At 33.0% G+C, this 26,629-nt stretch overlaps 3 protein-coding genes across 4 annotated transcripts; all 3 read left to right on the top strand.

Annotated features, from left to right (window-relative positions):
* The first annotated feature begins 4,577 nt into the window (after positions 1-4,577).
* On the top strand, positions 4,578-9,540 carry LOC21402561 (two-component response regulator-like PRR95). Of its 2 annotated transcripts, none has more exons than XM_024172693.1 (9): positions 4,578-4,696; positions 4,833-5,080; positions 5,828-5,989; positions 6,084-6,214; positions 6,360-6,506; positions 6,955-7,129; positions 7,212-7,617; positions 7,881-8,628; positions 8,912-9,540. In XM_024172693.1, the coding sequence occupies exons 2-9, from the start codon at positions 4,864-4,866 to the stop codon at positions 9,017-9,019; spliced, it is 2,094 nt and encodes a 697-aa protein (XP_024028461.1). In that variant the 5' UTR covers positions 4,578-4,696; positions 4,833-4,863; the 3' UTR covers positions 9,020-9,540. The 2 variants fall into 2 exon arrangements, with proteins under 2 accessions (XP_024028461.1, XP_010107144.1); XM_010108842.2 differs by having other exon boundaries at positions 4,578-4,711.
* Positions 9,541-14,014: 4,474 nt separating this feature from the next.
* On the top strand, positions 14,015-14,935 carry LOC21402560 (NDR1/HIN1-like protein 12). The gene has a single exon (XM_010108841.2). It carries the CDS (start codon positions 14,130-14,132, stop codon positions 14,763-14,765), a length of 636 nt encoding a protein of 211 aa, XP_010107143.1. The 5' UTR covers positions 14,015-14,129; the 3' UTR covers positions 14,766-14,935.
* A 6,546-nt stretch (positions 14,936-21,481) lies between these two features.
* LOC21402559 (metal tolerance protein 1) lies at positions 21,482-22,829 on the top strand. The gene has a single exon (XM_010108840.2). The coding sequence runs from the start codon at positions 21,482-21,484 to the stop codon at positions 22,655-22,657; it is 1,176 nt and encodes a 391-aa protein (XP_010107142.1). The 3' UTR covers positions 22,658-22,829.
* The last annotated feature ends 3,800 nt before the right edge of the window (positions 22,830-26,629 follow it).

The raw sequence follows: 26,629 nt of genomic DNA, 5'->3' as shown, positions 1-26,629 counted from the left end.
GTCCTACTACAACCATTGAGGAGCCTATGAGTGTGGATTGATAAAGATGGTTGATGTTGCAATATTTGCTTTAGATGGATTTGAATTAAGATTTAAGCCTCTATGTTTGCTTTGCTTAAGCTATTTGTTTTATGTTAAGACTAATTTATAAGTGTAGACTAATTTATGTTTGCTTTGTATTTGATGTTTGATGGACTATTTTGCTTCATGTTTGATGTTAGATTGACTAATAAAGATGGTTGCTATTTCTATTTAATGATGAAATTTGAATATTATATTGAACTTTAAGTCTTTGATTTTTTAAATGTTGAAACCGACCACCCAACCCACCCTGCACCGCCCCAACCCAACCCGAACATCGTTGGGTTGTGAAATTTTTCTAGCATCGTTGGGGCTAAATATGTGCAACCCGCACCCTTTGGGACGGAGAAAAAAAAATTCTATCCCGCACCAACCCAACCCATGAATAGCCTTAGTTTTTGATGTAAGAGAATTTTCATCCAATTTAACAAAATTTTAAACATAATTTTTTTTCACTCAAGTTTTTACCTCGTCCTTTTCCACCATTTCCACTCATCAATTGTGCTTTTTACTAAATCCGATAATGCAATTGCATTGCTATTCAATCACGACCAAGGATAAAATTGTTGATATTCATAGAAATACTAGTATTTTCCATTTTCTGAAAATATCCACGGGTATATAGATATTGGTAAAAATTAATGTGAAATATGAAAATTTATCCTAAATATATTGAATGTTTAAATGAAACTTTAAGAAACTTTAGAATGATTAATAATATATAAACTAGATGAAACTCTTAGTCAAAATATTTAGTGTAGGGTAAATAAACATGCTAAAATGATATCATGGTATAATAAATGATAAACATACATTCACAAAATAAAAGATAGTTGAAAGTCAACTTAATTCATGCACCTTACATCCGGGTTTTTTTTTTCCATATAATGTGAAAAAATATTGATACCAAAATGAGCTTTTAGCTGGTTCGAAGGCATTTGAAATACTTAATTTAAACAATATTGGTACTAAAATATGGAGTTTCAATAGCTTCTTATGTTAGTATTTATCTTTCAATCTCTATTATATTAAACCTCCAAGTATAGCAAGTTGTGAGTTAACCCAACTGCATGAGTTTTGCATGTCATCTGAAAAGTGAAAACTGTAGAGGCGGATATTCATGAAGATTAAGCCTCCGTTTAATTGACCGGTTTGAATTTTATTAATTTAAGTTTTTTGATTTGAATAAAAAAATTTAAATAGTGTGGTTTAAATTATAGTTTGAACTGATATTTAGATGACAGTTAAAGTTTTAATTTGAACATGGAATAAAATTTGAATTTGTGTTTGGTATGTGTAAAAAGCAAAGAGAGTGGACACCTTTTTACTGTTCAAAAATGGTTTGAACGGTTGAACTTGAGGAGGAGCTAAACTCTAAGTTGGACTATTTAACTCAGTTCAAACAGGAAATATAATTCAAACTACATACTTACTAAATATCAGTTCAAATTGTGCTCAATATTCAAAAAATGTGTGAATACAATTACCTTTTGAAAAGTGAATAAGATCAGTACTTGTGCATATCCATTCAAAACTCATTGGGAACCTAAAACAATGCATTATTAAAATGAAGAAAAAGTATCAATATTATGCCAAAAATTGTTAAATTTGTGTAAAATTTTTATGATATTTTGTCATTTAACATTGCTTTTTCATAAAAATTGATATTTTTGTAGAAAAGAAATCGCTATTTGCAACATTTTCGTGAAAATTTCTTAGATATTATGCGAAAGTGATATTTAACCCCTATTTTCATATCTAAACTTTCAAAACGAAAATTTTAGTGAAAATCTCAGTGAAAATAGTTTAAGTTGACATATTAATTTTTTTTCCCCTAAAACGAAACTAGATATATTAATTTCTAAAAAATAATGTATATTAGATTCTTAATCAATATATTATATTAGGGCCACAGAATTTGGTAAACAAACGTCAATTTGGACCAAGTAAATCTTTTCCCTTACTTTCAAATTAGATTTATTTTGTGGAAGCAGCAAAAAGTTAGAAGAATATTTTTTTCAAGGTAACGTTTCTTATCCAATTTTGGAATTCAGAGGAAACAAAAAAGAATAATTCTAATCTCCACTCACGTGTTCCAATAGTTGGTGGGGTGAGATTTGTTGGCCCTAAACTCCGCGAAAAACAACTCGTCCCCACTCATTGACAAGGTATTCGATCATCGGCTTCACCTTAGCCACTAAAAGAAAGAGAAACCTAACAAAGAACACATGGATATAATTAGATATATATATATATATATATATAGACACACACTCTTTTAAAAGACGAAGAATGAAGGGAAAAAGAAAAAAAAGAAAAAGCGCTCATTCGGCTGTGAGAAAATAGAAAAAGTGGTCGCTGATCAAGATTTAAAAACCATACTAAAATAATCATTATTGTAGAATAACAGCGAAATGAGATTTATTAAAACTCTCTTATCTAACACTCAAAAGATTGATTCACATTGTCCATAATACGTCTGAATTTATACGTCTAACCAATCTGCCGAATATAATTTAGGCTTCTATAGACTTGTTCGGTTGTATTTTTAAATTATTGTGACTTGAGTTTAGATTTAGAGTTGAATTTGAGTTTATGAATTATAGTATTTTTTTTAATTCTTAAAAACGCTATTAACTTGAGTTTGAGTTTAAAAACTTGAGTTGAATGAGGAACTTGAACTCAGATTTTAGTCCCAAATTCAAGTTAAAATTCGAGTTCAAACTCAAGTTTAAACTTAAATTTTATAAAAAAACGTGCACTTGAATAAAATTGTAACTTGAGCTTAAATTTTTTTTTTTTAAAGTTTTAGTCCAAAAAAAACAAGGATTTCTTCTAAACAGTTGACTCAATATTCACTATAATTTCTCTTGACAATAATATGGGTTGGGTTACTTTCTCTACTACATGCGACCCCATAGATTATTTAATGGCCGTTAGGCTAGGAACTGAAAAGACCTTTAATCTTTTTTAATGATTAACCAAAAACAAAAAAGAAACACACACACTTAAGTGCAAATATCAACATTCTAACTTCCAATTATTCATCTTAGAAAATGTTATAAATTTAAAGATTAAAATATATTCATCCTAATTTCTCATTATGGAAAATAATTAGAATTTTTTTAGCTCAATACAATTGAGCCCGTATTTGAATTTACCCCATATTCTCTATAATCTAAGGTCTATTTGTATCGATCTATGAAATATTAGCAGTTTACTCATTTTATTAGTGGAATAAATAGTTAATAGCCTCAACTTTTCTCTCACAACTTTTCCTCTCTTGGGATTTCTCCGCTCTCTTTTCCTCTCTCACTTCTTTGCGCCATCCTCAACTATTAATTGAGGTGAGTTTGGGTTGAATTTTTTTTAATTCAACTTAATTTGAATCCATCGAATTTATTTATTATATATAAATAAATATTTTCTTGCTTTATAATATATAGTATTGTCTTATATTTTACATTAATTATTTGATAATTTATAATATTTTATGTTGTATGAATTTTAATTATTATTTATTTATTGATTTACAACTAATACATTTGAACGTGTTTTGTATGTATTTTTATTTTTATATTGGTTTATAATTTATAAGACAATTTTGAAACTTAATAAAACTAATATTATGATGAAAATTAATTTTTTTCATATATTTCTTAGTTTTGATTTTAATGATTACGTTTATTTTTTTTATTATTTATTATGTTTAATCTGATCAATCCACTCAAATTTTAATTGGGTGGATTGATTTAAATCTTGTCACGATGAAAATTTATTACTATAAATATAAAGAGACGAGCCTCATATAGTGAGACTTGTGGGGTCTATTTTTATGTTTGATAGAGATAAATATCTATCAAGACAAATAAAATTATTCTATAATTATTTAACTAAAAAAGTAATTAAGAGTGGGAAATAAAAAATTAAGCTCATGCACTTTAAAAATATTTGTCTATTTTTTTTTCTTTTTGAAAGTATTCTTCTTAATTTTTCTTTAAAATCTTAGATCTTAGATATTTTATTAGAAAAATTTGTGGCCGAGCAAGGTCGGAGGGACAAAAAAGTTTTCCAAAAACGAATAACAATAATTAAAAAGAAAGTCGACGGGGTTTAGCACCACGTAAAAGAAGAAAAAAAAAAAAAGGAGAGAAGAGAGAAAAAGAGAGAGAGAGAGGAGAGAGGAGAGAGGAGAGAGATAACTTCACACGGGTGCCCACGTGTGATGCTCCCAACCACGTGAAACCATCGCGTGCTGTCACAATGCGGACGTGGCAGCAATTCTCCGCAAAAATATCCTTAAATTAAGTGGGTCCCAGAACCACCTTGGACGATCACCACCACACCCATGTGCTCAAGAATATAAAAAAAGATCTGACGACAATGGCTCACGTCTCGCCACGTGTTCCGGCTAAACCATCGCCCAATCACGGCCCACCTTTTGATCGAGCCAACCATGAAGCAACCCAGATATTTTCCAAACTCTCCATAAAAAGAAAAAAAGAAAAAGAAAAAAAATTTTAAACTCTGCCTCTTCTGTTTTCTACAAGCAAATTTACAGACAGAGAAAGAGAAAAGAGAAGATTTGGATTTCAGATTTTTCTTTCCGGATTAGGTAAAACTCGATGAGGTATTTTTTCGTATTTTGTTTTTTCCTTTCTGAATTTCATTCACGTTTTCCGAACCTTTCTTTGTTTACTGTCTTTTTTTTTTTTTTTTTTTTTTTTTTTTTTTTTTTTTTTTGTTTAAAGGTGTTTGAGAATAGGTGAAGAAGCGGTGGTGATGAGTAGAAGAAGCTCTGAGGAAGAGGTTATGGAGGTGGGGAAAGGAGAGAAACGACGGCGTATTATTGATAGGAAGAGAAACGAAGAAGAGAGAGAAAATGTTGTTGGATCAGAGGAGTATCTTCCAAGGATGCTGCTTAGGGTTTTGTTGGTTGAAGACGACGATTCCACGCGTCAGATTGTCTCTGCCCTTCTTCGGAAATGCGGTTACACAGGTCAATATTCCATTATTATTTTTTATTGTCGTCGTTTTTCGCTTTTTAATTTTTTTTAATACATATTAGGGCTTCAGTTTCTTTGTCGTTTGGTTGGATTTTGTAAACTGTGGTTCTTCTGTTAGTGGAAATGTTGTATTTTGCAGAATTATGCTCCGTTCTTTTGATATTTGTGTTTCTGGGGCGGCAGAGTTTTCTATAATATGAATGGTTTTGGAAGGTTCTGCTTCTTTTTCTTTTTTTGGGAATTTTTATTTCTATAGATTTTAACGTGAAATGTTTTTTACTCCCCTTTTTAGCTTTTACTTTACTATAATTGTTTATACTGGTTTTGTTTAATGTGGATAGCTAAAGCACCTTCTTCCTAAATCAAGTGGATGGAAAATATTAGATGTATTATATTTTCTTCTCGACAAAGATGACCGAACATCTCCGGTTTCTGGTAGAGTATAGTATAGGCGTCCATGGTAGAGAGGAAGTAAAGATTGATCATTTTATAAATTACAATGAGATCTTCGTAAAGTTGATCATTTTATAAAATCAACAAAGATGGCGAGGGATTAGATGACACAAATGTAGAGTTGTTGGATTTTGGTGGCATACTACATAAATTTTCCAGAAAAAATAATTGCACTTACTACTCTGTTGATCCATATGGAAGATTTTCTACTTGATGAAGATCATTGCCTTTCTCTTGACAAATGACGGTTTCAAAATTAAAAGTTAATACTTTGTTTGCTCAACCAGTTTCTGCAGTATCTGATGGATTAAAAGCATGGGAGACTTTAAAGGAGAAGGCTCGAAACATAGACCTTATTCTGACTGAAGTGGAGTTGCCACTAATATCCGGATTTGCGCTTCTTTCTTTAGTAATGGAACATGAAGTTTGCAAAAACATACCCGTCATAAGTACGTGATCTCACTAACTTCATCTTCTTTCTTGCCGTTGTGATATTTAAAATTGGATACGAAGCTAAACATGAAAGGTTTCGTTCTTTGACAGTGATGTCCTCTCAAGATTCAATTAGCATGGTTTTCAAATGCATGTTACAAGGAGCAGCTGACTATCTGATCAAGCCTCTTAGGACAAATGAGCTAAGGAACCTTTGGCAGCACGCATGGAGAAAGCACAATGTATGTTCTTTTGTTTCGTTTTGTGTTTTTTTGTTCTTTTGGCTTTTCCTTTATAATTATTGGATTTGTTCTATTATCAGTTCTTTTTTTTTTCTTTGTCCACAAAATGATATATTTTTCCTTCCATGGGATCTTGTTTTATCAGTTGCTTCACAGACAGGTGCACTCAACTGCTCCGCCGCAGAAAGCGGAGCCTGCTTATGAAAAGATTGCGGCAAGCAATCCTTCGTGTGATTACGAGGCTTCTTCCCAGAACACTAAGGAATGCAGTGAGAAAGGGAGTGTTGCCCAAGTAAGTATATTCAGATGTCTGTGATCTTGTTGTCCCTTCAAAAGGTGAAAAGCTTGGTCTTTGTTAAAATCACTTAAACACAATTGTTGTGCTAGATGTGTAGATCTCCTTTTCTGAGTAAATGTTGGGGGTGTTCAGTTTCCCCTTACATATGTCACGTTATCAGATCTTAGTAAGTTGCAATGTGGTACCACCAAGGAATTATAGAGTAGTTGTATACCAAAAAACATCATTACCAACAACAACAAAGAAAAATACTGACGGTATTTAGTATGAGCTGGTTTTCCCTTCTAAATATGATATAAATTGCTAGAAAAGAAATAAATTGTTTGAACTTAAGTATCGAAAATCCATAAATGAGATGCAAAGTGAGATTTTCCTGTCCTAGATTGGGTTGGCTTCATGAAGTTATACACTGAGACCGCATGTTTTGCCGCCTGTTGTGCAGAGCTCTTGTACAACGCCTTACTTGGAAGCTGAGAGTGAGCAAGTCCAAAATATGCAGGACATTTCACAGATAAAGTGTGGGAGTGCTTCTAATTTGAGTAAAAACAACGTGGAGAGGCATGAAAAATGTGCTAAATTGAGTGAAGAATTGGTTATAGATGCCAGTGAGACAGGAGGTATGCCATATGTTCTTATTTCCCTCTCTAATTTTATTTGGAATTTTCTTCTCTCAGAATCTAATTAGGTATTTTGTTCTAGGAAATTCAAACCTATTTAAACCAGAGGTTGTATCCTTCAATAGAGCTTTTGAGTCCACTGTTTTGAGCTTAAAAGAAGACCACATTCGTATTGAGAGACTGCGAGATGAAAGTGTCCAACCAGAAAGTTTTGAAGCTAGTAATGCCAACATTACTGCTGAGAGTCAGAGCTGCTGTGATGAGCTGGTTAATCCATCTACTGGAGCTATTGACTTGATTGGTACGTTTGATGTTCGTCCCCGGTGTACTAGTGGTCCCTCCATTGTTGATGTTGATGGCTTTAGCAACTATGCTCATGCTCCGCAATTGGAACTATCTCTGAGAGGAATTTGTCCAAAGGGCTCAAAGAGCCAAGGTAGTGATGAAAGGCCTAAACTGAACCATTCTAATGCCTCTGCATTTTCATGGTGAGCTCTCTGTCGCCTCACATAAATTATTGTTTACCTTTTCAATCCATCATAATCTTTAGGCAAATGCTTATTATTCATCATTTTCCATGGGAGAATCTCAAAAGCTAACAATCACTGTTTTGTTCAAGTCTATTTAAACAGATTTCCTGCATAAAAGAACAAAAGTTTTTTTTTTTTTTAAAAGGTATAGCAATAGTGGTCGATGGTTGCCCGTGGTTCCATTGCAGAAACGTTGACTATTCAAAACTCCTATCTTGCAGGTACAATAACAGTACTACATTACAATCCCTTTTCTCAGCACTTCCTGGCAAACGTATTGAATCAGAGGATGGTCCAAATAAATCCGAAGAATCATTGTTCAATCAATCCTCTGACAATTTCACCGTGGCTTCTCAACAACATGATTCTACAACGAGCAACTCTCATGACAATAATTTGGTTGCAGGCAAATCTGGCCATACTGGACTATCTTTTCCAAGCCCTCAGCTCGGACTGATTCCAGTAAAAGGTCTAAATCTTGACAATCTATGTTCTGGTTATAGTCAGTTTTTCCCATCCTTTTTCTATGTGCAATCAAGTTCGTCCCCTATGTGGAGTCCCGTTTCCGAAAGCCAGGGAGACAAGTCCCCCTTTGCTGTGAATAATGCCTCAGATCATTCTGATATTCACTACTCTGAAGAAACTAGTAATAATTCTATTGGTGGCCAAACCAAGGAAACACAGAGCAATTTGGAGCTTGAGGAGGATCTGAAACCTAGCTCTCTAGCTGCTTATGAGAGCAATGGTGTTGTGGATCATGTTAATAGCTGTGCACATGGCAGAAGCGATGAAAGTGCAACTTCTGCTGAGGCAGATGAGAAGGCCATTTCTGCTCTACAGAGTCTGAACGACAATGGTCATCTTGTTCAGGAGAGGTTTAGAAGTATGGATTCTGTCCGAATCAGCCAGAGGGAAGCAGCTCTAGCCAAGTTCCGAATGAAACGAAAAGACCGTTGCTATGAGAAAAAGGTATCACTACCACTACTATCATCATATTATCATTATCATTATCATTGTCATTTGCTGTTGTTGTTATTATGCTTCCTGTGTTTTAAGTAATACTACTATTTGTGCCTTTATAACGGTTGTTCTTATAGCGTTTGATCCTTTGACGAATATCATTTTTTAGCTGTTAATGATGTCACACTTCTTTTTTATTGTGCTAGTGGGAAGTGCCAAATGATCATACACTAAACCATATGAAAAGGGTCTTTCTGAATCTTAAAATATGTTTGGCTCTTTCTTCACACAGGTTCGCTACCAAAGCAGGAAACGACTCGCAGAACAAAGGCCGCGAATAAGAGGACAGTTCGTGCGCCAATCGGAAACGGAACACCCTCCAATTGCCAATGGCTCGTGACAATCGTTACTTCCCCTTTGCTTTGTGACATAACAGCTTGTGTTTTAAAAGCTTTTGGTAACTAATAGCAGGACGGTAGAGTGACTCAATTACTGCTGAAGATGATTGCAGTTGCAGGTGTATTTCCTTCGGGTGTCTGCGGCAAAATGACTCGATCATTTTTGCATTTCTTTTTTTGGGCTTGAAAATGTAGTGCTGCAATTATTCGGTGGTAATTGTTTGAGTAAAAATCATATGTTAATACGTTTTGGTGGCACCGCAGATAACCCAAAGTAGCTAGTAGATTATTGCTTTGATTGTAAGATAAATATGTTTTGTGAGCTTCAAATTGGATACAAGAGTTGAATGGTATCTTAAGAAGCATATCAAAATCTGTTGTTACAATGTGGCTCCATTACTTTGCCTTTTAGCTTGGCAGCGACGTGTGTGTATGTATATAGTATGTATACGTATATATGTCACGTTACCAAAATATTTCTGCCTTTTGATTAAATTTTGGAGCATGTCATTGAATTAGGAGACACGGCTCCATAACTTGCTGAAACTGCATTCTTTTCTTATTAAGGTTTTTAGTCTAATGATCACATGTCATGAGGTCAGATTTTCCTCATATTTTGGATCCACATCGGATAGAATCATAATAATACCATTTGAAGAGTCTATTCGAATATACCATTTCTACTCGTGAAATATGTACTCTTATGTTGTGTTTAATACACAAAACTGTACCTTTTATGGGTGAATGCTGGATTTTAACCTAAAAATATCTAAAATACCTGTAAATAAAAATAAAAATAAAAAAATAATTATTAAATGGTAAAATTTATAATGATTTAAATCATATGTTCAATTTTAATATCTCAAATCTTTAATTTTAATATTTCAAATAGTGTCAAACTATTATATTATACTAAGCTATTTAATTTTTTTTTTTCCATATTTTGTTGTTTAATTAATTTATTAAATGACGCGGTATAATATTATTAGTGAGGTATCATTTAGAATACCTAAAATTGAAATGCTAATCTGAATCTAATTACAAACCATCTCATTCTTAAAAGAAAAGAAACGACCTAAATCGTTTTCTTAAAAGAGACTATCTATCATCCCACGTAAAAACTGAGAAATATTTCATCAACTCAAATGATGTTTTTCATTATTTAAAAGTTGAGATTTGAGTTCCACATCACTCCTAAACAAACAAAATACAAAATATCAAAACTAAAAGTTAACAAATCTAGCTTATAAAAGATTTAAGAAATTATAAAAGTACTTTATAATTTTATCAAACACACTACATATATCTATATGAAAAAGTCTTGATACCCCCCAAAAACTATAGCAAGGTTGACCCTTAATCAAACATAGAAATTATATATAAAACCTCCTTTAAATTCTATCATCGGCCTAAAATTATGGAAAGCTAAGAATGAGACATATTCTAAATCAAGGAGGCGCAAAATAAAGTCGTTCTTTATAGGCGGAAAGGACTCGAGCAAATGCATGCAAAGTGCAACGTGTGCTTTGTTAGCCATGGAAACCTTTCACATGACACGTGGGATCCGACGAGACATGACCCCACAAAGCATCACAAACATGTAAAAGCCAAAACGACGGACACTTGTTGTGTCGGTTATGTGTAGTAAATTTAGAATTAGAGCCATTAGTCTGAACTTATCTACTTGTCGGCAAGTTCAAAGAAACTTTGAACCCTTTCTCATGCTATGTTTGGCAGAGGTGAAAAGTGGGAAAAAAGAAAAGAATGGAGGAGTTTTGAAAGAGCAAATAGAACTGTAAATTATTTGGGAGAGTATAAATGTGAAGGGAAAAGAATATAAAAGAGAAAAAAAAAATACGTAAATCAGTTTTTCTCCCTCCAATGGAAGAGATTTTTAGATGGAAAGTTTATTAAACGACACGTGAATAGAAATTGCTTTTTGTGTCCTCATTTTTAAACTAAAATAGTATCAAATAATTGCAAAAATGATAATTTAATTTAACTCGCATTTTCATAAAAGAAAAACCAGCTTCCCATTGTTCGATTTTTTTTTTCTTTTTTTCCCCTAGTATCCTCCTACCAAACAGAACATAAAACGGGCGCATCTAGTTAATGACCGTATTTAAAACGTGCATGTTAAAAGCCATTGTTGATTAACAAGTATAATAAATATAGAGAAAGAGATGAGTAATAAATTTTCACGTGATTTAGAACTTGATCAGATATTTTTTTAGGCTTTCCGTACCAAGGAATCGGTTCATTTTAGTTGGGAGACATGGCTGGATAGCTTGCTGAAAATTTATTATTTTCTTATTAAGGTTTAATTAGTTTAATGATCACATATTATGAGGTTATAGACTTTTCTCTTATTTATAATTATAATCCACCTTGTATTAATAGTTGAAAGTTCATTGACAAATTATACATACTATTAAAGGAGGCACTCGGTTTACCGTTTTGTCTTCAGTTTCTTATTTATTCAGTTGTTTTTTGTTGGGCTTTTTAGTCATTTTCGTTGCCCTACAATTACCGCGTTGTTTTGTTTCTCTGGTGTGAAAAGGATTGTGTAAGGCGAGATTTACCGTAAAATCCACGTGTCAAAACACAATTGGGCACCTTCTTAAATACGCTCCACGTGGCACAATACAGATCGCCAGATAGATAACGTCGCCACGTGGTGCAATTTTAAAAGTGAAGAAGAGCGCGCTCTCGTGAAATTGAAGCAGATGATCCCGTGCATTTCCTGTTGTGGCTGACAGCCTTACCACGTGTCATGCTTTAATTCGTCGGAAGAATCAAGCGGCAGGCCCTACCTCTAGTGTTGTTGACGACTTTGTCCCCTACCCCACTCTAGACGCGCATCTCCTTGCGCGTGCGGTTCACTCGCAAATCGCAGCCGCTGAATTTTTAGATCCAATGGCTTGTGATAAATCCCGAATTATTTTAAATTATTATTATTTATTATATTTAATGAATAATTTTTAATGGATTTGTAGATTGATTTTGTCTGTTTTAACACCATTTTGCGCAAAATTTCTGGTACAACTTAGATAAAAATATTATAAATAATCAAATTACATTAAAAAATACACAAAATAAAATAAAATCATGTCAAATTGAATTAACAAATAAATTAAACAAAATAGGTCCATACAGGCCTATCGGCCTGATCACTCCACTACCACTATAGACCCCCAAAAAATTTTCATTGTTAAAGCTCTGCCCCATATATCGCACCGCGAGCTCTTTGAGCCGGACCAAACAGAGTTCGGGTCATCGTACTTTGACACGTTTCTTTTATACCTTTTTGTTTCTTTCATTTTTAAACAATTTACATATTACTTATTTTGAATAGATCACGTGCGTTACTTGGAATCATTCTTTTTTTCTTAATTATTATTATTTATTATGTTTATTTATTTTTAAACAATTTACATATTACTTATTTTGAATAGATCACGTGTGTTACTTAGAATCATTTTTTTTTCTTAATTATTATTATTTATTATGTTTATTTATTTTTAAGTGAATATATATATATATGTATACATATGTAATACAATTACGATATGTAAAATTAATTTTATCTTTTATCGTCATTTGTTTTAACCTTTGAATATCATTTTCATACGCTGTTTTTTTTTTTTTTTTTTTTTTTTTTTTTTTTTTCATTTTACAATGTAATCGCTTCTTTGTAACTAATTATTATATTATAGTATCTAATCTTTATCATAAACAAACACCCGTGCAACAATACGGATATCTCACTAGTTGCAGACTAAATAGAGTTCAATAAGTGAAGCGTAGTCTTCAGCTTATGTCGTTTCAAGAAAAACAAAGAAAAAGGCGTAAAGGGGCATCTTTTAAAGTAACGTTCCTACTTGAAAAAGGGGTGCTCCATATATGACCAATAATATTGGTTTGTGCCGATAAAAAAAAAAAAAAAATATTGGTTTGAGAACTTTGAAAGTAAATTCCGAAATGCTTAACCCCAAAGCAATTATATAATTCACAATACCGATCGAAAGTAGATTTTCGTACAGTAGCTAGAAAAGCCAGTGCTTCATTATCAGTCCAAAATATAACATCTACATTAATCGAATCTGTCACTTTTAGATTTCCTCTAATATTGTATTTCCTTTATGCTTTTGTGCAGCTACCCGGTTACAAGTTGAGAAAATAATTAATTTAGTTTTTCTTCTTTTTCTTTCCCAAAAAGAAAAAAAAAATGTCTCTTCGACGTCTTCAGATTTCAGCCGAAACGGCTACTTAATAATTTATTAAGATCATAGACGGAATAAAAAGAAATCTAACTTATACTTCCGTCGAAATTACAATTCAATATATTCGAGAAGCTAATTATGATTTTTAATCTCATAGCATACATTAATAAAAATCGATTCCTAAACATTACATGAGAGAAGGCAACTACCACTAGTGGTAGAGAAAATGTAATACTTCCAACCATAAAACTCTGATGTGTCTAAATTAGTTCAAATCCCCACTATTTTTTTTTAAATAAATTAAAAACATTAATAAGAACAAACAATTTTATGATTCCAAAAAGCTGACTATAATTACTATCTACTTGTAAAACAGTTCTTTAAGTGCTTACGGATATATATCACAAAAATATGCACACATCATTTAATTTCTTATTAACCTTTGCAGTCAGTCAGAAACTTGGACAAAACAAAATCTTCAATCTCGAGTAAGATTTTGAGTTTTAAGCTTGTAATTTTTTTTTTTTTATTTTAAAAAGAACTATGTTAAGAAGATTGATAAACCAAAAACAGAAAAGAAAGAAGATGAGAACAATACTTTAGCATTAAAGCAAAGCCAACCACACCTCTTTTTCCTCCCCTCTTTCAATCCATTTGTCCCGGCCAAAGATTCTTCTTCTACCTCTTTTAACCTTTTCCTTCCATAAACACTCGTCACCTCCACTTACCACTTCCACCACCCCCACCTCCTACTTTCCTTCTTCTTTCCTTTCCCTTCCTCCTTTTCCACACATATACACATATACATACATATATATATATATCTTCTTTCCAGGCAGAGGATCAACAAGACGCCCCATCAGAAGAACCCCACAACCACCTCGGCAAAATGACCCACAACGACAAAGAATTCCGCTGCAGCCACCAACAGGGGCCGGCCAGCTACGCCCGCCGCGCCGTCTGCACGTGCCTGACCGTCTTCCTCCTCCTCGCGGGCGTCACCGTCCTCGTCTTATGGCTCGTCTACCGCCCCCACAAGCCGCGCTTCGCAGTCGCGGGCGCCGCCATCTACAACTTCAACGTCTCGTCGTCGCTTCCACCGCAAGTCTGCGCCACCATGCAGTTCACCATCGTGACGCGCAACCCCAACCGGCGGGTCACCATCTACTACGACCGGCTGGCCGCCTTTGTGGCGTACCGGAACCAGGGGATAACGCCGCAGGTGATGCTGCCGCCGCTGGTCCACGGGCGGCGGAGCACGGTGGCAATGTCACCGGTGCTAGGCGGGGGGCAGGCGGTGCCGGTGGCGGTGGAGGTGGTTAACGGGCTGGCGGTGGACGAGGCGTATGGGGTGGTGGGGCTGAGGGTGGTGCTGCTTGGCAGGCTGAGGTGGAAGACTGGGGTGGTGAAAACAGGACATTATGGGATTTATGTTAAGTGTGATGTTTTGGTTGGTTTGAAGAAAGGTGTTGTGGGTCAAGTTCCTTTGCTTGGATCTCCTGTTGGTTGTAAAGTTGATATATGAGGATCGGTTTAATTGATTTAGGTGAGAATGAATTAAAGCTTCTTTTACTTGATGTTTGATTATCTGTAAAACTGAGGATCAAGTAGTAGATAATATGGAAGTTTAGAGTAGTTGATGAGATCAAATATTATCATGCATGTTCAACTGAACAAATTAAAGATAATATGAAGATTAGTTTCTTATTTCCTTTTCTTCTTCTTCTTCTTCCTCTATGCTCAGAACTCTCTCTCCCCTAGCTCATAACTATCTGCCATTTTTCTCCTCATTTTTTTTTAATTTCAAGTTATTATGGTTTTTGGCGTTATAATTATATATTTATGGTTGGGATCAACTTTTAGTGTTGCCACCAGGCTTCAAAAGTCGTAATAGTTGAGACGCATGGCCTTTGAATGCGGCCAAAAACCGTATCTATCATTAGAATTAACAATATTTAAATAAAGCCGATCACGAACCATCTTTTATCAGAAGAATCGAGGACGAATTTAGCAGTAGTACTAGTTTTTAGCGGTGGCAAATAGTAAAACAGATTGACATATCATGGTTGTTAGCGGTAATTCCACGTCTAATTTCAATTTAAACTTCCACACGATCATATCAATAAGTTTGTTATTATTAATGAGAAAAGAGAGATTAAAGATATATCAATAGCTGGTCAGAAGGCTTGGTGGATTTATTAGGAAAGAAGTTACGTGAGGGTGGATCATGACACCATTTAGGGCATTTTTAGAAATAGCATTACTTGGCGTGTTGATTGACGGCCAATATTTATGATTCTGTAATGTTTCCCTTACTACCAGTGCTGGTGAAAATCCAGTGCCTCAAAATTGGAAGGAAAAAGAAACGAGAAAAAGAAAAAGAAAAAAAAAGGAGCCACAAATACGTCATGATTGTTAAGAAATAACAAATTTTATATTTGTTCCCGTGGAAATCTTTTGACTTTATACGCTCACTTGGAAAGTAGCCAATGTGCTCCTTTTTTAATTTTTTTAATCTAATTTAATGAGCCAATTGTAATAAATATATAATAGGGAGTTCTCTGATAGAAAATAAATAAATTACTTGTAGTTTTATTATAATGTGATTTTAATCATATTTAATGATTAGAGACTGATACTGTTAATAGAAAGCCTACAAGAGAAAGACTCTAATATATATAAAGTATAGTTTGGAGATTTCATCATTCATTTTAGCATCTATCATTTAAGACCGATCGCACTTGTAAAAATAAGTGTTACAGTACGGTCTAAATTAAAATCCTCTATTAAAATCCTCTCGTAGTATTGAGCCCTTGCGTACATATCCTAGGTCGCAATCAATGCTTTTTTAGACGTTTTAATAGGTTTCAATTATAAAAAAGACATTATAATAAGATACTTCTACCGTTAAATTTCCAATATATAAATTTACCAAAAAAATTTCTTATATATAAAATGCAGCAGGCATATTGATTTTGAGGTATCATCGCGTTTTGTATTTTAGACATAGAGCTTTGAAAGTGCCCTAATGATACATTCATTTGGAGTGTATATATATAAGAATGAGAGCTTTTTTAATAGGACTGGAATAAATAAATTACGAGTGATTTTTATTTTTTAACTGTTAAATCTGTATTAAAAATTATTTATTTTAATATTTTTTAAAATTTGTGTGATTTTGATTAAATTTACTATTGGTAAGAATATCTGCAAGAGAAAATCAAGTATTGGGATTTTGATGAATTCCTTTCTATTAAAAAAAAAAAAGGAATTGGGGTTTGGTTCTTCTGCCATAAGAAAAGTAAAGGGCAATTGGGAGAATCCCAATAATGGGCATATAGCATCTTTCTCGCAATCAATGCAGAAATTCTCATTGTCTAGTCGATGTATAAGGAATCGGATTCATTTATTAAAATCTTGTTAAGAAATCAACTCATAGAACTTGCCTTTTGGCAAATCAAGATTAATTAATCTATGAGTTTGTGGGTCAATGGTTTCGAGAGCCTAAACCATTAATGGGAAAGCTCAAGGGAAAGTTTTGGGGTCTCTTATATGACTAGGTGGGCTACAATATTTACTATCGGAGTATAAAAATGTTTAAATGGATTACATATTTTCAAAGCGAATTTGAGTACATAGATTTGATGTAAAAGATGATATCCTTTAAGTAGCATTTCTAAATCTCTACTTTTATTTTAAGTGAAGGCTTCTAAACACACACAAAAAAGGTGTGAGGATGAGAAACTTTAAGAAGACATAAAATGGAGGAGAGAGAGGATTTTGATTCCCATGGTTTGCTTTTCTTTGAAAACTTTTATGCATAAAGATTCTCATCGGATCCGAGACTTGGTTACTATCAAACAAATGATCATTTATTGAGTATTTAGTATGAGGATTCGTGTTATAATTCATGACTCGCTATAGTGTTTTCTCTCATAAAAAATACACGTAAATTGAAAATGATTCTGAATTATAATTCTGAATCCATAAACTAAATGTTACATTAGGTTGCATAATTTCCTTCGGAAAACATTGGACTGGAATAGTCATTATAAATCTTGTAACGAAGACAACTCATTCCATTGTGGTTTACCATTTAACTGAAACAACACATTCCATTGTTTCAAACCCTATGTTGTCATGGCTCCAGTAAGGACTATTGGTGCACGTGTTTCCACTGAAAAAAACCATATATTTTTAAAAAAAAATTTTCGGTACGTTAATATATCGGTAGTTTAAATTTTTTATCAGTCGCATAAAATTACGTAAAAGTTAAAAAATACGCAGATTAATAGTTAAAAAAAATTGACTTACCAATACGCTAGGCATACCATAAAATCTCATTTTCAAAACCTTTTACCATTTATCTCCATTCAGTTGTTCTTCTTGCTCTAATTTTTTTTTTTACTTGTTTGTTTTCCCTTTCTTATAATTTCCTAAGGCTTTTCGACTTGTACTCATCAGGCATTGTACAATTAACTACATATCCTTCTTTCCGTTTTTAAGTTTTTCCTTTTTTTTCTTTAGTTTTTTTATGGTTTGTTGCTATTGTTGATACGTTTTCTTCTCTTCTTCCTTTCCTTTTCTTTATACAATTTCAGCCTCAATATTCAGTCAAAAAACAAGAATAGATATAAATTGTAGTCAACATTACGTATTTACTCTTGCCACTCGTTTTCTTTTTTCTCATTCCCTTTCCTCTCACTTTCATCATTAACCGTTTTCTTCTTAACTTTAATTGCACCATTTTTTTTTTTCTGAAATTTATTTGCACTTGCTTTCCAAAATTTATTGCCTTAACTATCATTGAGACATAATACTAAGAAATAAAATTCCTTATTGCACATCAATTTATATTACTAAGACATATTAGAAGTACTTTAACCTATTTTCTTATTATTTTAATGGCATATTCACACCCATGCGTCGTGAACTTTGCAATCGCCTGTATTTTTTTCCCACGAATTTTAAAGTTCTCACCATACTACTTCATAACTTAAAATATTTTCTCCCAGTTTACTCCATCTTTCGTCAAAACTAAACAAAAAAATAGCACGAGCACTCACTTGGGGATCCGTGGAGGTAAAATCATAATTGAATATTAAATTATTCACATCATACTCCTGAACTCTAAAGTCACCTCTAGTTTGCCCCCAGAAATTTAGGTTCACCAACACTTTGTCTATTAAACTTTAAAAATTCTCATTGTACTGTCCCAAACTTTGAATTTTCTGTAGTTTAAAAAGTATAGTGTTGAATAATGAAGGGAGTTCTCTGGTAGTTCGTCTTACCGGTAGTCCTAATTTTTGACTGTTGAATCTGATCAAAATAACATTAGATTGAAAAGTATGCAGAGAGTAGACAGATTCTGATACATATATGATAGCTGAAAAGTGAGTGACTACTGGTAGTCTATTTTTGCAAGAACTACCAGAGAAAGTCCCAATAATAAAATATGGCGGGAACTTTTCCCTATGTTTGGTTTAGCTATTGAATCAAACAATTCAATTTAAAGTGTGTCTAAAAGTTTAAATTATTGTTTGTTTTACAAATAAAGATATACCATTCAAATCATCAACTACGATTCAAAGGCTGATTTTCAAATTCAAACCCCCCTAAAATCACAATCTGGATTGTTGACAATAGTTCAAACACAAATATTTTTTGTTCTTTTCTCTCTCTTCAACTTCAAGTTTAAAAATGTCATAACTTTTTCGGTCAATTCTAATTGAGATTATTCTTTTTCCTATATGTTCATAATGAAGAGAGCAACAAATCCTCGTGCATATTGTATATTTTAATATGTCTTTTGCAATTAGGTTTTAAAATATTTATTACAAAACTCTAATGACAGTTTTCAACACCATACTCAAACAAAATTCAGATTTTATTCTCAATTTAAATTACAATTTATTTGTATATCCAAATGCCAGCTTGAATCGTAATTCAAATCATCACAATTCATATTTACAATTCAAGCCAAATAATTACAATTCAAACGGCAAACCAAACAAGGCCTATGTTCAGTGATCAAAGTGGGAGAGACCCCAAATTTTAGGGATTATGGGTATGAATAATCTTATTTTAATTCATGAATTTTGTCCTTATATTTATAGGGTTTTTTTTAGCACAGATGCCCCCTAAATTTATCGTGGGTTAGCAAATTGTACTCAAACTTTTAATTTGACAATAAACCTCCCAAACTTGTAAAATTGTTATAATGTCAATGTGTCTCATTTTACTAAATTTGTTCATATTTTTTATTAGGTTTAAGGGATTAAAAGTTGAAAAATTGAAATATTTGTGTTACATTTAAATAGGAATGTTAGACTTTTTTTGTCGAACGTGATTTTTTTATATTAATATGATAATTTTATAAGTTAAGTAGATAAGTCAAAATTAAAAGTCTTAAATTGTTAAAACTATACAAATTCAGGAGGCAAATGTATAAAATAACCTACTGAAATCAAATCCTTGATGTGACACTGGTTGAACCTCATTAAATTTTTATGTTCATCAGTTCCGCCTTTTATTTTATCTTTAATTTTTAATACAAACAACATGAAGCATTCATGTTTTCTTTTTCAACGGAGAATCAAATAGAGTAGGTTTGAACATATGAGAAGAGACAAGGTCCTCAAATGTTGCAATGTAATAACATATTCATGCACAGTTGGCGAATGCGTCACTTTTAACTACATATTATAAATATATTAAAGGAGAGTTGGGGTTTACTGTTCACACAGACACAATTCATTGTTCCTTCTACAGTGAAATGACCATTTTGCCCTCGATTTATTATCTGGCGCAGGGGTGGTTTAGTCTTTTAACTTGCAATATACTAACAATAAATAAGACCTAGCATAGGACACTAACTAAGCTAAAAATAATAATAAAATAAAACGTTATGCCCATAAAAAGTTTTTTTTTTTTTTTTTTTTAATGTTTTCCCACGATTGAATTGTCCATGCATGTTTGTTACATTCACTTGGATTATTATTTATTTTTTTTGGCCCGTTCGTTTTCAATTATTTCTCTCTCTTGATTTGTTGGGTTATTTCCCCTTACACGTCTAGATTTGATAATGCATTGAAAGCTTTACTTCAACTACTGCGGTGCAAGGTTTGACCAAGTTTTTGGAGTTGGGTCAGAGCTGTGAAGTTCTGGTGAGACTATTTATAAGGAATTTTAGGAGTGTCAAATTGCTTATTAATCTCTTCAAAGCAACAAAAACTAGCAAAATTACTGTGAAAGAAAATAGAGATATCAGTATATACGATTCAAGCGTACGCCTCGGTATTAAGCAGACCACGAATATTTATTGGTAGGACAACACATTTAAACAGATGCTTTTTTTTATTTTTTTTTAATTCCCTTGCAATCGTGTTCAATGTAATTATTGTTGAACAATTTTCTGTTTTTGATTTATAAATTGAGTACTTTGCTATGGATTTAGGTTTTAGATAAAAATATGTCCGTTCCTTTAATTGATAATAGACTTGGGGTTTGGGAATATTCCCATATTATTCACTCAAAAGTCAAAACAGGGCTATGTACTGTTTCAATTTTCAAGTCTATTGCTGGAAAATTAGATTTACGTTTATATTTGTTAACCTTTTTTCTTTTTTGGGGTTTGTTTTCTAGTAGTTAACTCAATTTGTAATCTCTCATATCCTCTGAAATTTCCCAGTTCTGCTTGATTATTGTCAATGGAGTAGCTTTAATTAGGCATTGAATCGTAGAGTTTTAACTCATAGTCATAATCTTACCCCCTGATAATGATGATCTTTAGCCAAACTCATAATTTTCCTAAATTTTGGCCAATATTAAATCTCCTTATTTTTTTTTCTTTTTAATATTCTCAAGTTTCCCTGCGTTAGATTACAATTAAAAAAAAAAAAAAAGAATGGAACTACTGAATGAACTAATTCCAATTGTTAGAGCACTGTGTTGGTATTCTGTTAATTAACATGATTCCCCATGTTGACTGATTTGAGCAGGAATTGGTATTGGATTTTTTTCCTTCTTTTTTTGCTCTAATTTTTCAATATTTGATCAGAGAGTATAGTTGTTTACATCATTTTAAAGACTTGGACTGATGCAGAATTATATATCAAGAATTTAATCAAAATCATTCATCTATTTGAGCTTGAAGTGTCCAACCATGTTGCTGTTTTCCACACTCCTAGCCTTATGCATTCACTTCTGTTCCATGTGTTGTTATGTATGAAAATCTTTCAGATGGAAGTGAAAAATTCTTCACACGGGCACATTATTGAGATCAGAGCGGATGTTTCGTATGGAGAGGGAACCAGTGGAGGGGCTATTAAAATTTGCGGAGAAGCGCCGTGTGGACTGTCTGATGTGGGATCCTACTCCAAGGATGCAAAAGAACGGTCAGCTTCGATGCGGAAGCTGCTAATCGCGGTCTCACTTTGCCTTGTGTTCATGAGTGTTGAAGTAGTTGGTGGGATCAAAGCCAACAGTTTAGCTATCTTAACAGATGCAGCTCATTTGCTGTCGGATGTTGCAGCCTTTGCAATCTCATTGTTTTCCTTGTGGGCCGCTGGCTGGGACGCCACTCCTCGCCAGTCATACGGGTTTTTCAGGGTGGAAATTCTCGGCACGCTCATCTCCATCCAGCTCATATGGTTGCTTGCTGGGATATTGGTTTATGAAGCCATTGTCAGACTCATTCATGAGACGTCTGAAGTGAATGGCTTTCTAATGTTCATCGTTGCGGCATTTGGACTAGTTGTTAATGTCATTATGGTGCTATTGCTAGGCCATGATCATGGCCATGGACATGGCGAACATGACCATGGTGTCGGCCATAGTCATGGACTCACAGTTTCTTCTCATCATCCTCATCAGGAGGAACACGCAAAGGATGATCAGCCTGATCATGCTCATGAAGATCATTCGCACCATCATGATTGCGAAGAAGATCATGTTGAGCCATTGTTGGATAAACCGAAGCGAAGGAACATAAACGTCCAAGGAGCTTATCTCCATGTGATAGGGGATTCAATCCAGAGCATTGGGGTAATGATTGGTGGGGGAATCATATGGTACAAGCCGCAATGGAAGATAGTCGATTTGATCTGCACACTAGTATTTTCAGTCCTTGTTTTGGGGACAACAATCAAGATGCTGAGGAGCATACTTGAAGTCCTGATGGAGAGCACGCCTAGAGAAATCGACGCCACGAAACTCGAACAAGGGCTGATAGAGATGGAAGAAGTTGTGGCCATTCATGAGCTGCATATATGGGCCATAACAGTGGGGAAGATCCTTCTTGCTTGCCATGTCAAGATCAGACCAGAAGCTAATGCAGACGTGGTGCTGGACAATGTTATAGATTATATCAGAAGGGAGTATAACATCAGTCATGTTACTATACAAATTGAGCGTTAGAGGGCTCTCCACTGATTTCTCTAGGTGTCACAATTTGATGTATTTAAGTGCAATTCTTTGCAACATTATGTTTTTCATGTTCTGTGAATTTTGTCTCGAATTAAGGGCACACATATGTGCCACTAAGTGTGTATGTGTGTGTATATATAGACACTCAAACAATCTATGATAATAGGGGTCTTGACTTTCTGTTTGCATCTCATTTTTCGACTTTTGCTTAGCAAAAGGGGAATAATCGCACCTGAAAAAAAAAAATCTGGTATGTTTTCTACGTCAGCTCACATCAAAATTATATTAGCGCTTAGGATTAGATAGTATGCATATATGATGATTCGAATTATGAAGGAGATATATTCTCTTATAAGCGCACCATATCAGCAAGACAATTTTTGATAGTACCCTTCTATGTCCCACTTTTTTGGTACCAAAATGGATTAAATTAGATAAAAGAATGAGCAAATGAAAAATTACGATCCATGATACTCTCTTAAACCGTCATATTAATTATGTCAATTTTACATTTCCTTTTTAATTTTATGGTAATTTTGACCGTAATTCAAATATATATATATATATATATACCTTAAAAGCTCTATAAAAGAAAAAGTTGTCAGCTAAACCAAAGAAAAAGCAGTATAAAACTCTACAAAATTAAATGTGGAGAAGTCGCACATTGGAGTAGAAATAAATTTTATGCTCATAACAGTTAAGCCTTAAATGGCCCTTTTTAAGTAGCTATTTACATTTTAGGAATTTAATTTTAAATTAGATTTAACTTTTAAGATCGATATTTAAAAATGATCGAAGAATTATAGACTTGTCTAATGAAGGTTATCTGCGACAAGGTTTTGGTTCTTAAGTTGGCTTTGTTTTTTATGGCTTTCTTTTCTTGTACAAGAAATTAATGAAATCATTCTATAAAATTATGTTTTTACTTCGTCTATTTTTTTTTTTTTTATCGTTGATAAAATTGAATCAAAACATTGCATTGCCTTCGATAGTTCAATTAGAGGTCTGGTTTGCCAAGTTTAAATAGTCAATAGACACACAAACAATTAATAATAATTGGGTTAATGAGAAAAAGGCCCACTTTTAAAAACCCACACAATAGAAAAATTACTCTTACTTCACTAATTCGAGTTTAGAATTCAAGTTTTACTATAATAAAAAGCTTTTATAAACAATCACATTTAACTTTTTTGCTATAATAAAAAACTCTCACAACTCGAATAAGCGAACTTAACGGTTATTTATTTCAAACATTTCGTTTCGGATTTTTAAATACCCTACAATAACCTAATATTTATTCTTTATTCTTCTAATCTCTCCCTATTCCACCACTTTCCTCATACACTAGCATGTACACGGACTACGGAGGGAGGTGGAGTCCCTCCCCACTGAACTTTTTTTTTTTTTTTTATTAAAGACGTATATAATTATGTAATTTATTAGATTAATTTACACCTAGTCCCAACTAATTATTTACAAATTTAATCTCATTATCTTATTCTTATCATATTTTTAATTATTAGCCCCACCCACTAACAAACGTTTTCGGCTCCATTACTGCTGCTTATATTCTATCTCCCTTGCCAGCCGCTAAACATCTCCACCGGACCCCTTGTCTCGCCACCGTGCTCCGGACAAACCTTGTCGTTGTGCCACCAATCTCCTTCATTCGTGATGTCTCCATTCTACCCTAGCGACGCTTTCGCCTTCACCGATGTTGTTTTGCTTAAGACCCTAGATAAAACAGAGAAGAAAAGGGGACTAAATAATACCAATTGTTTTTTATTTACGTAGCATGCAATAAAATTCCAATAACTATACATTTATATAATCCGATCTCTCACTATCTTTGTTCGTTTTAAAAAATTTGATATCCTACCAGAATACTCCACGAAAATAGAAGTAGAAGATGTTCAGTCGTCTTTATCAAAAAGAAAATAATAATAATAATAATAATTTAGTAGGATATAAAAAATATATCACCGGGATATTTCTAGTGAATTGAGTAGCATAGATATTAGGTGACATAAATGTAAAAATGACCTCTTTAAGTGCTATTTTTGTATTTCTCCTTTTTATTTATTGAAATTAAGGGTAATATAGACATTTGTCCTATTCTTTTCACAATTCAAATCATAACTCAAATACATTGTTATAGTTTTTTTTTTCATTATATTCCACAAAACAAACTGGCCCATTATGACTCAAAAAAATAATGGGTGTCAGAAAGGAAAATTTATTTTTAGAGTACATGAGTTTGTATTTTTACCCTTAACTCTTAATTAATATTTTTTTGACTAAGATAATTATTTGACTGAAAAAGATATTAATCAAGAAAATAAGTAAATATCTAGACTCATGAACGCCGTTATTTGCCTCTTTTTTCCGAGGAAAATAGAAAACCGTATAAATCCTTAGTCAGACTCTGAAAATTGACATAGAGACTAATTTTCTCATAATAAGAGAGGTCAAAACTGCTTATTCCAAAAATAATAATAATAAATAAAATAAAATAAAACAGAGGTCTCGACCTTGTAGAGCTGTTTGCATCCTGTTCTTGAACTTTTTGCTTGGTAAGAAGGGAAAAATCATACAACAAATCCTTACTAGTATAATGTATTTTCAAAGCATCACAATTATATTAGCAGATCAGTAAGTATGCAATATGGTGACTTATGATAGAGATCTACCGGCTTAAAAATGCATCATTTCTGCATTTTGCTTTAATAAATATTTTTGCTTCCTTTCCTTTCATTTTGGTCAGTCTTAAGAAGGGCCTTGTAGTTGGCTTTAAGATACTACTTAGCTCCTAAATTCCTAAATGGGTCAAAGACCTGGTCATGCAAATAGTTGCAAAGGCATGGAAGCCTGCTTAATCTGGACCTAAAGATAAAAGAGAAGGAAAAAAAAAAAAAAAGAGAAAATTGCTAAATTTACTTTCGGATTGCATGAGTCTAAATATTTATATTTTAATCTTAATTAATACTTATTTATTAATATAGTTATTTAATTAAAAATATTATTTAAAAATAAGAGGTAAAAATTTAAATTCATAAGAGGTATTTATCTTTTTTTTTTTTTTTTTTTTAAGAAAATACTAGGTCAATTGCAGTACACTTGGCCTCTCGAAACTCCAAGTGTGTTATGCAGTAAATGTAACAGCTTGTGGATATGGGGTTCCATTTGGGTACGTGATAGTTAGAGAATCTATCTACTCTCCAAGGGTGAAATTTGATAAACTATAAAAGTGGTTGAGATTTTCTTCCACTTTTGTCTTTCTATGTCAAAATCCTTGGTGACCCAGCTGGAAGGTAAAAGTAGCTCTTCCTTCTTTTAACTGTCTCACTGTAAATGCAAAGACAGGATCAGTTTTCTAGCTTTTTTTTGTTGGAGATTAGAGGAATAATCCTTATCATGTTTGTTAAGAGGCCTAGAACTTCCGAAACATGTTTGCCAACTAATGAGAAAAGTGTAGAACTACCTTATTATGGTAGTCACCTTTCTATTCTGACCTTTTTCAATCATATAACTTTTTTTAAAAAAAGAAAAAGATGAAATAAAGGGACAATATATTAATTTCAAGTTGAATTTTAAGGACCGATTTAAAAAAAAATTCTTGACAAAATTTTTGTAAATATCCGGAAACAGTCGTTTGATAAGTTATCTACCTGTGTGTTGGTTGTGATACCAATGAGAATCAGGGGCGTTTGCCACGTTTAAGACAAGGGTCTACACTTGGCATATATATACTCACCTGGAAATTGTCGTTTTTGTTTCATGTTTGAGAGGTTTTTAATATATAGAAAAACGCATGCATATGGAGACGGGTTTTGTCACTGTACTCAGCTATTTATCTGTGGCAAATTTCATTTCATTAAATAGGAAGAGATTATTGGTATGGTTAATGGATTCGTCACACATGTTCTTTGTTCCTGTTTTTTTTTTTTTTTTTCACGCCTAATA

The sequence above is a fragment of the Morus notabilis genome, unplaced genomic scaffold, assembly GCF_000414095.1.
Source record: "Morus notabilis unplaced genomic scaffold, ASM41409v2 Scaffold1303, whole genome shotgun sequence".
Classification (NCBI taxonomy): Eukaryota; Viridiplantae; Streptophyta; class Magnoliopsida; order Rosales; family Moraceae; genus Morus; species Morus notabilis.
This window is presented reverse-complemented; position numbering and strand designations above follow the sequence as displayed.

Excerpts from the sequence above, each read along its gene's own strand:
- LOC21402561 (XM_010108842.2), top strand. Across the intron at positions 5,990-6,083 it reads CAAAAACATACCCGTCATAA|TGATGTCCTCTCAAGATTCA; the intron begins GTACGTGATCTC and ends GTTCTTTGACAG. Across the intron at positions 7,618-7,880 it reads AATGCCTCTGCATTTTCATG|GTACAATAACAGTACTACAT; the intron begins GTGAGCTCTCTG and ends CCTATCTTGCAG.
- LOC21402560 (XM_010108841.2), top strand. The coding sequence starts at position 14,130 with ATGACCCACAACGACAAAGAATTCCGCTGCAGCCACCAACAGGGGCCG.
- LOC21402559 (XM_010108840.2), top strand. The coding sequence starts at position 21,482 with ATGGAAGTGAAAAATTCTTCACACGGGCACATTATTGAGATCAGAGCG.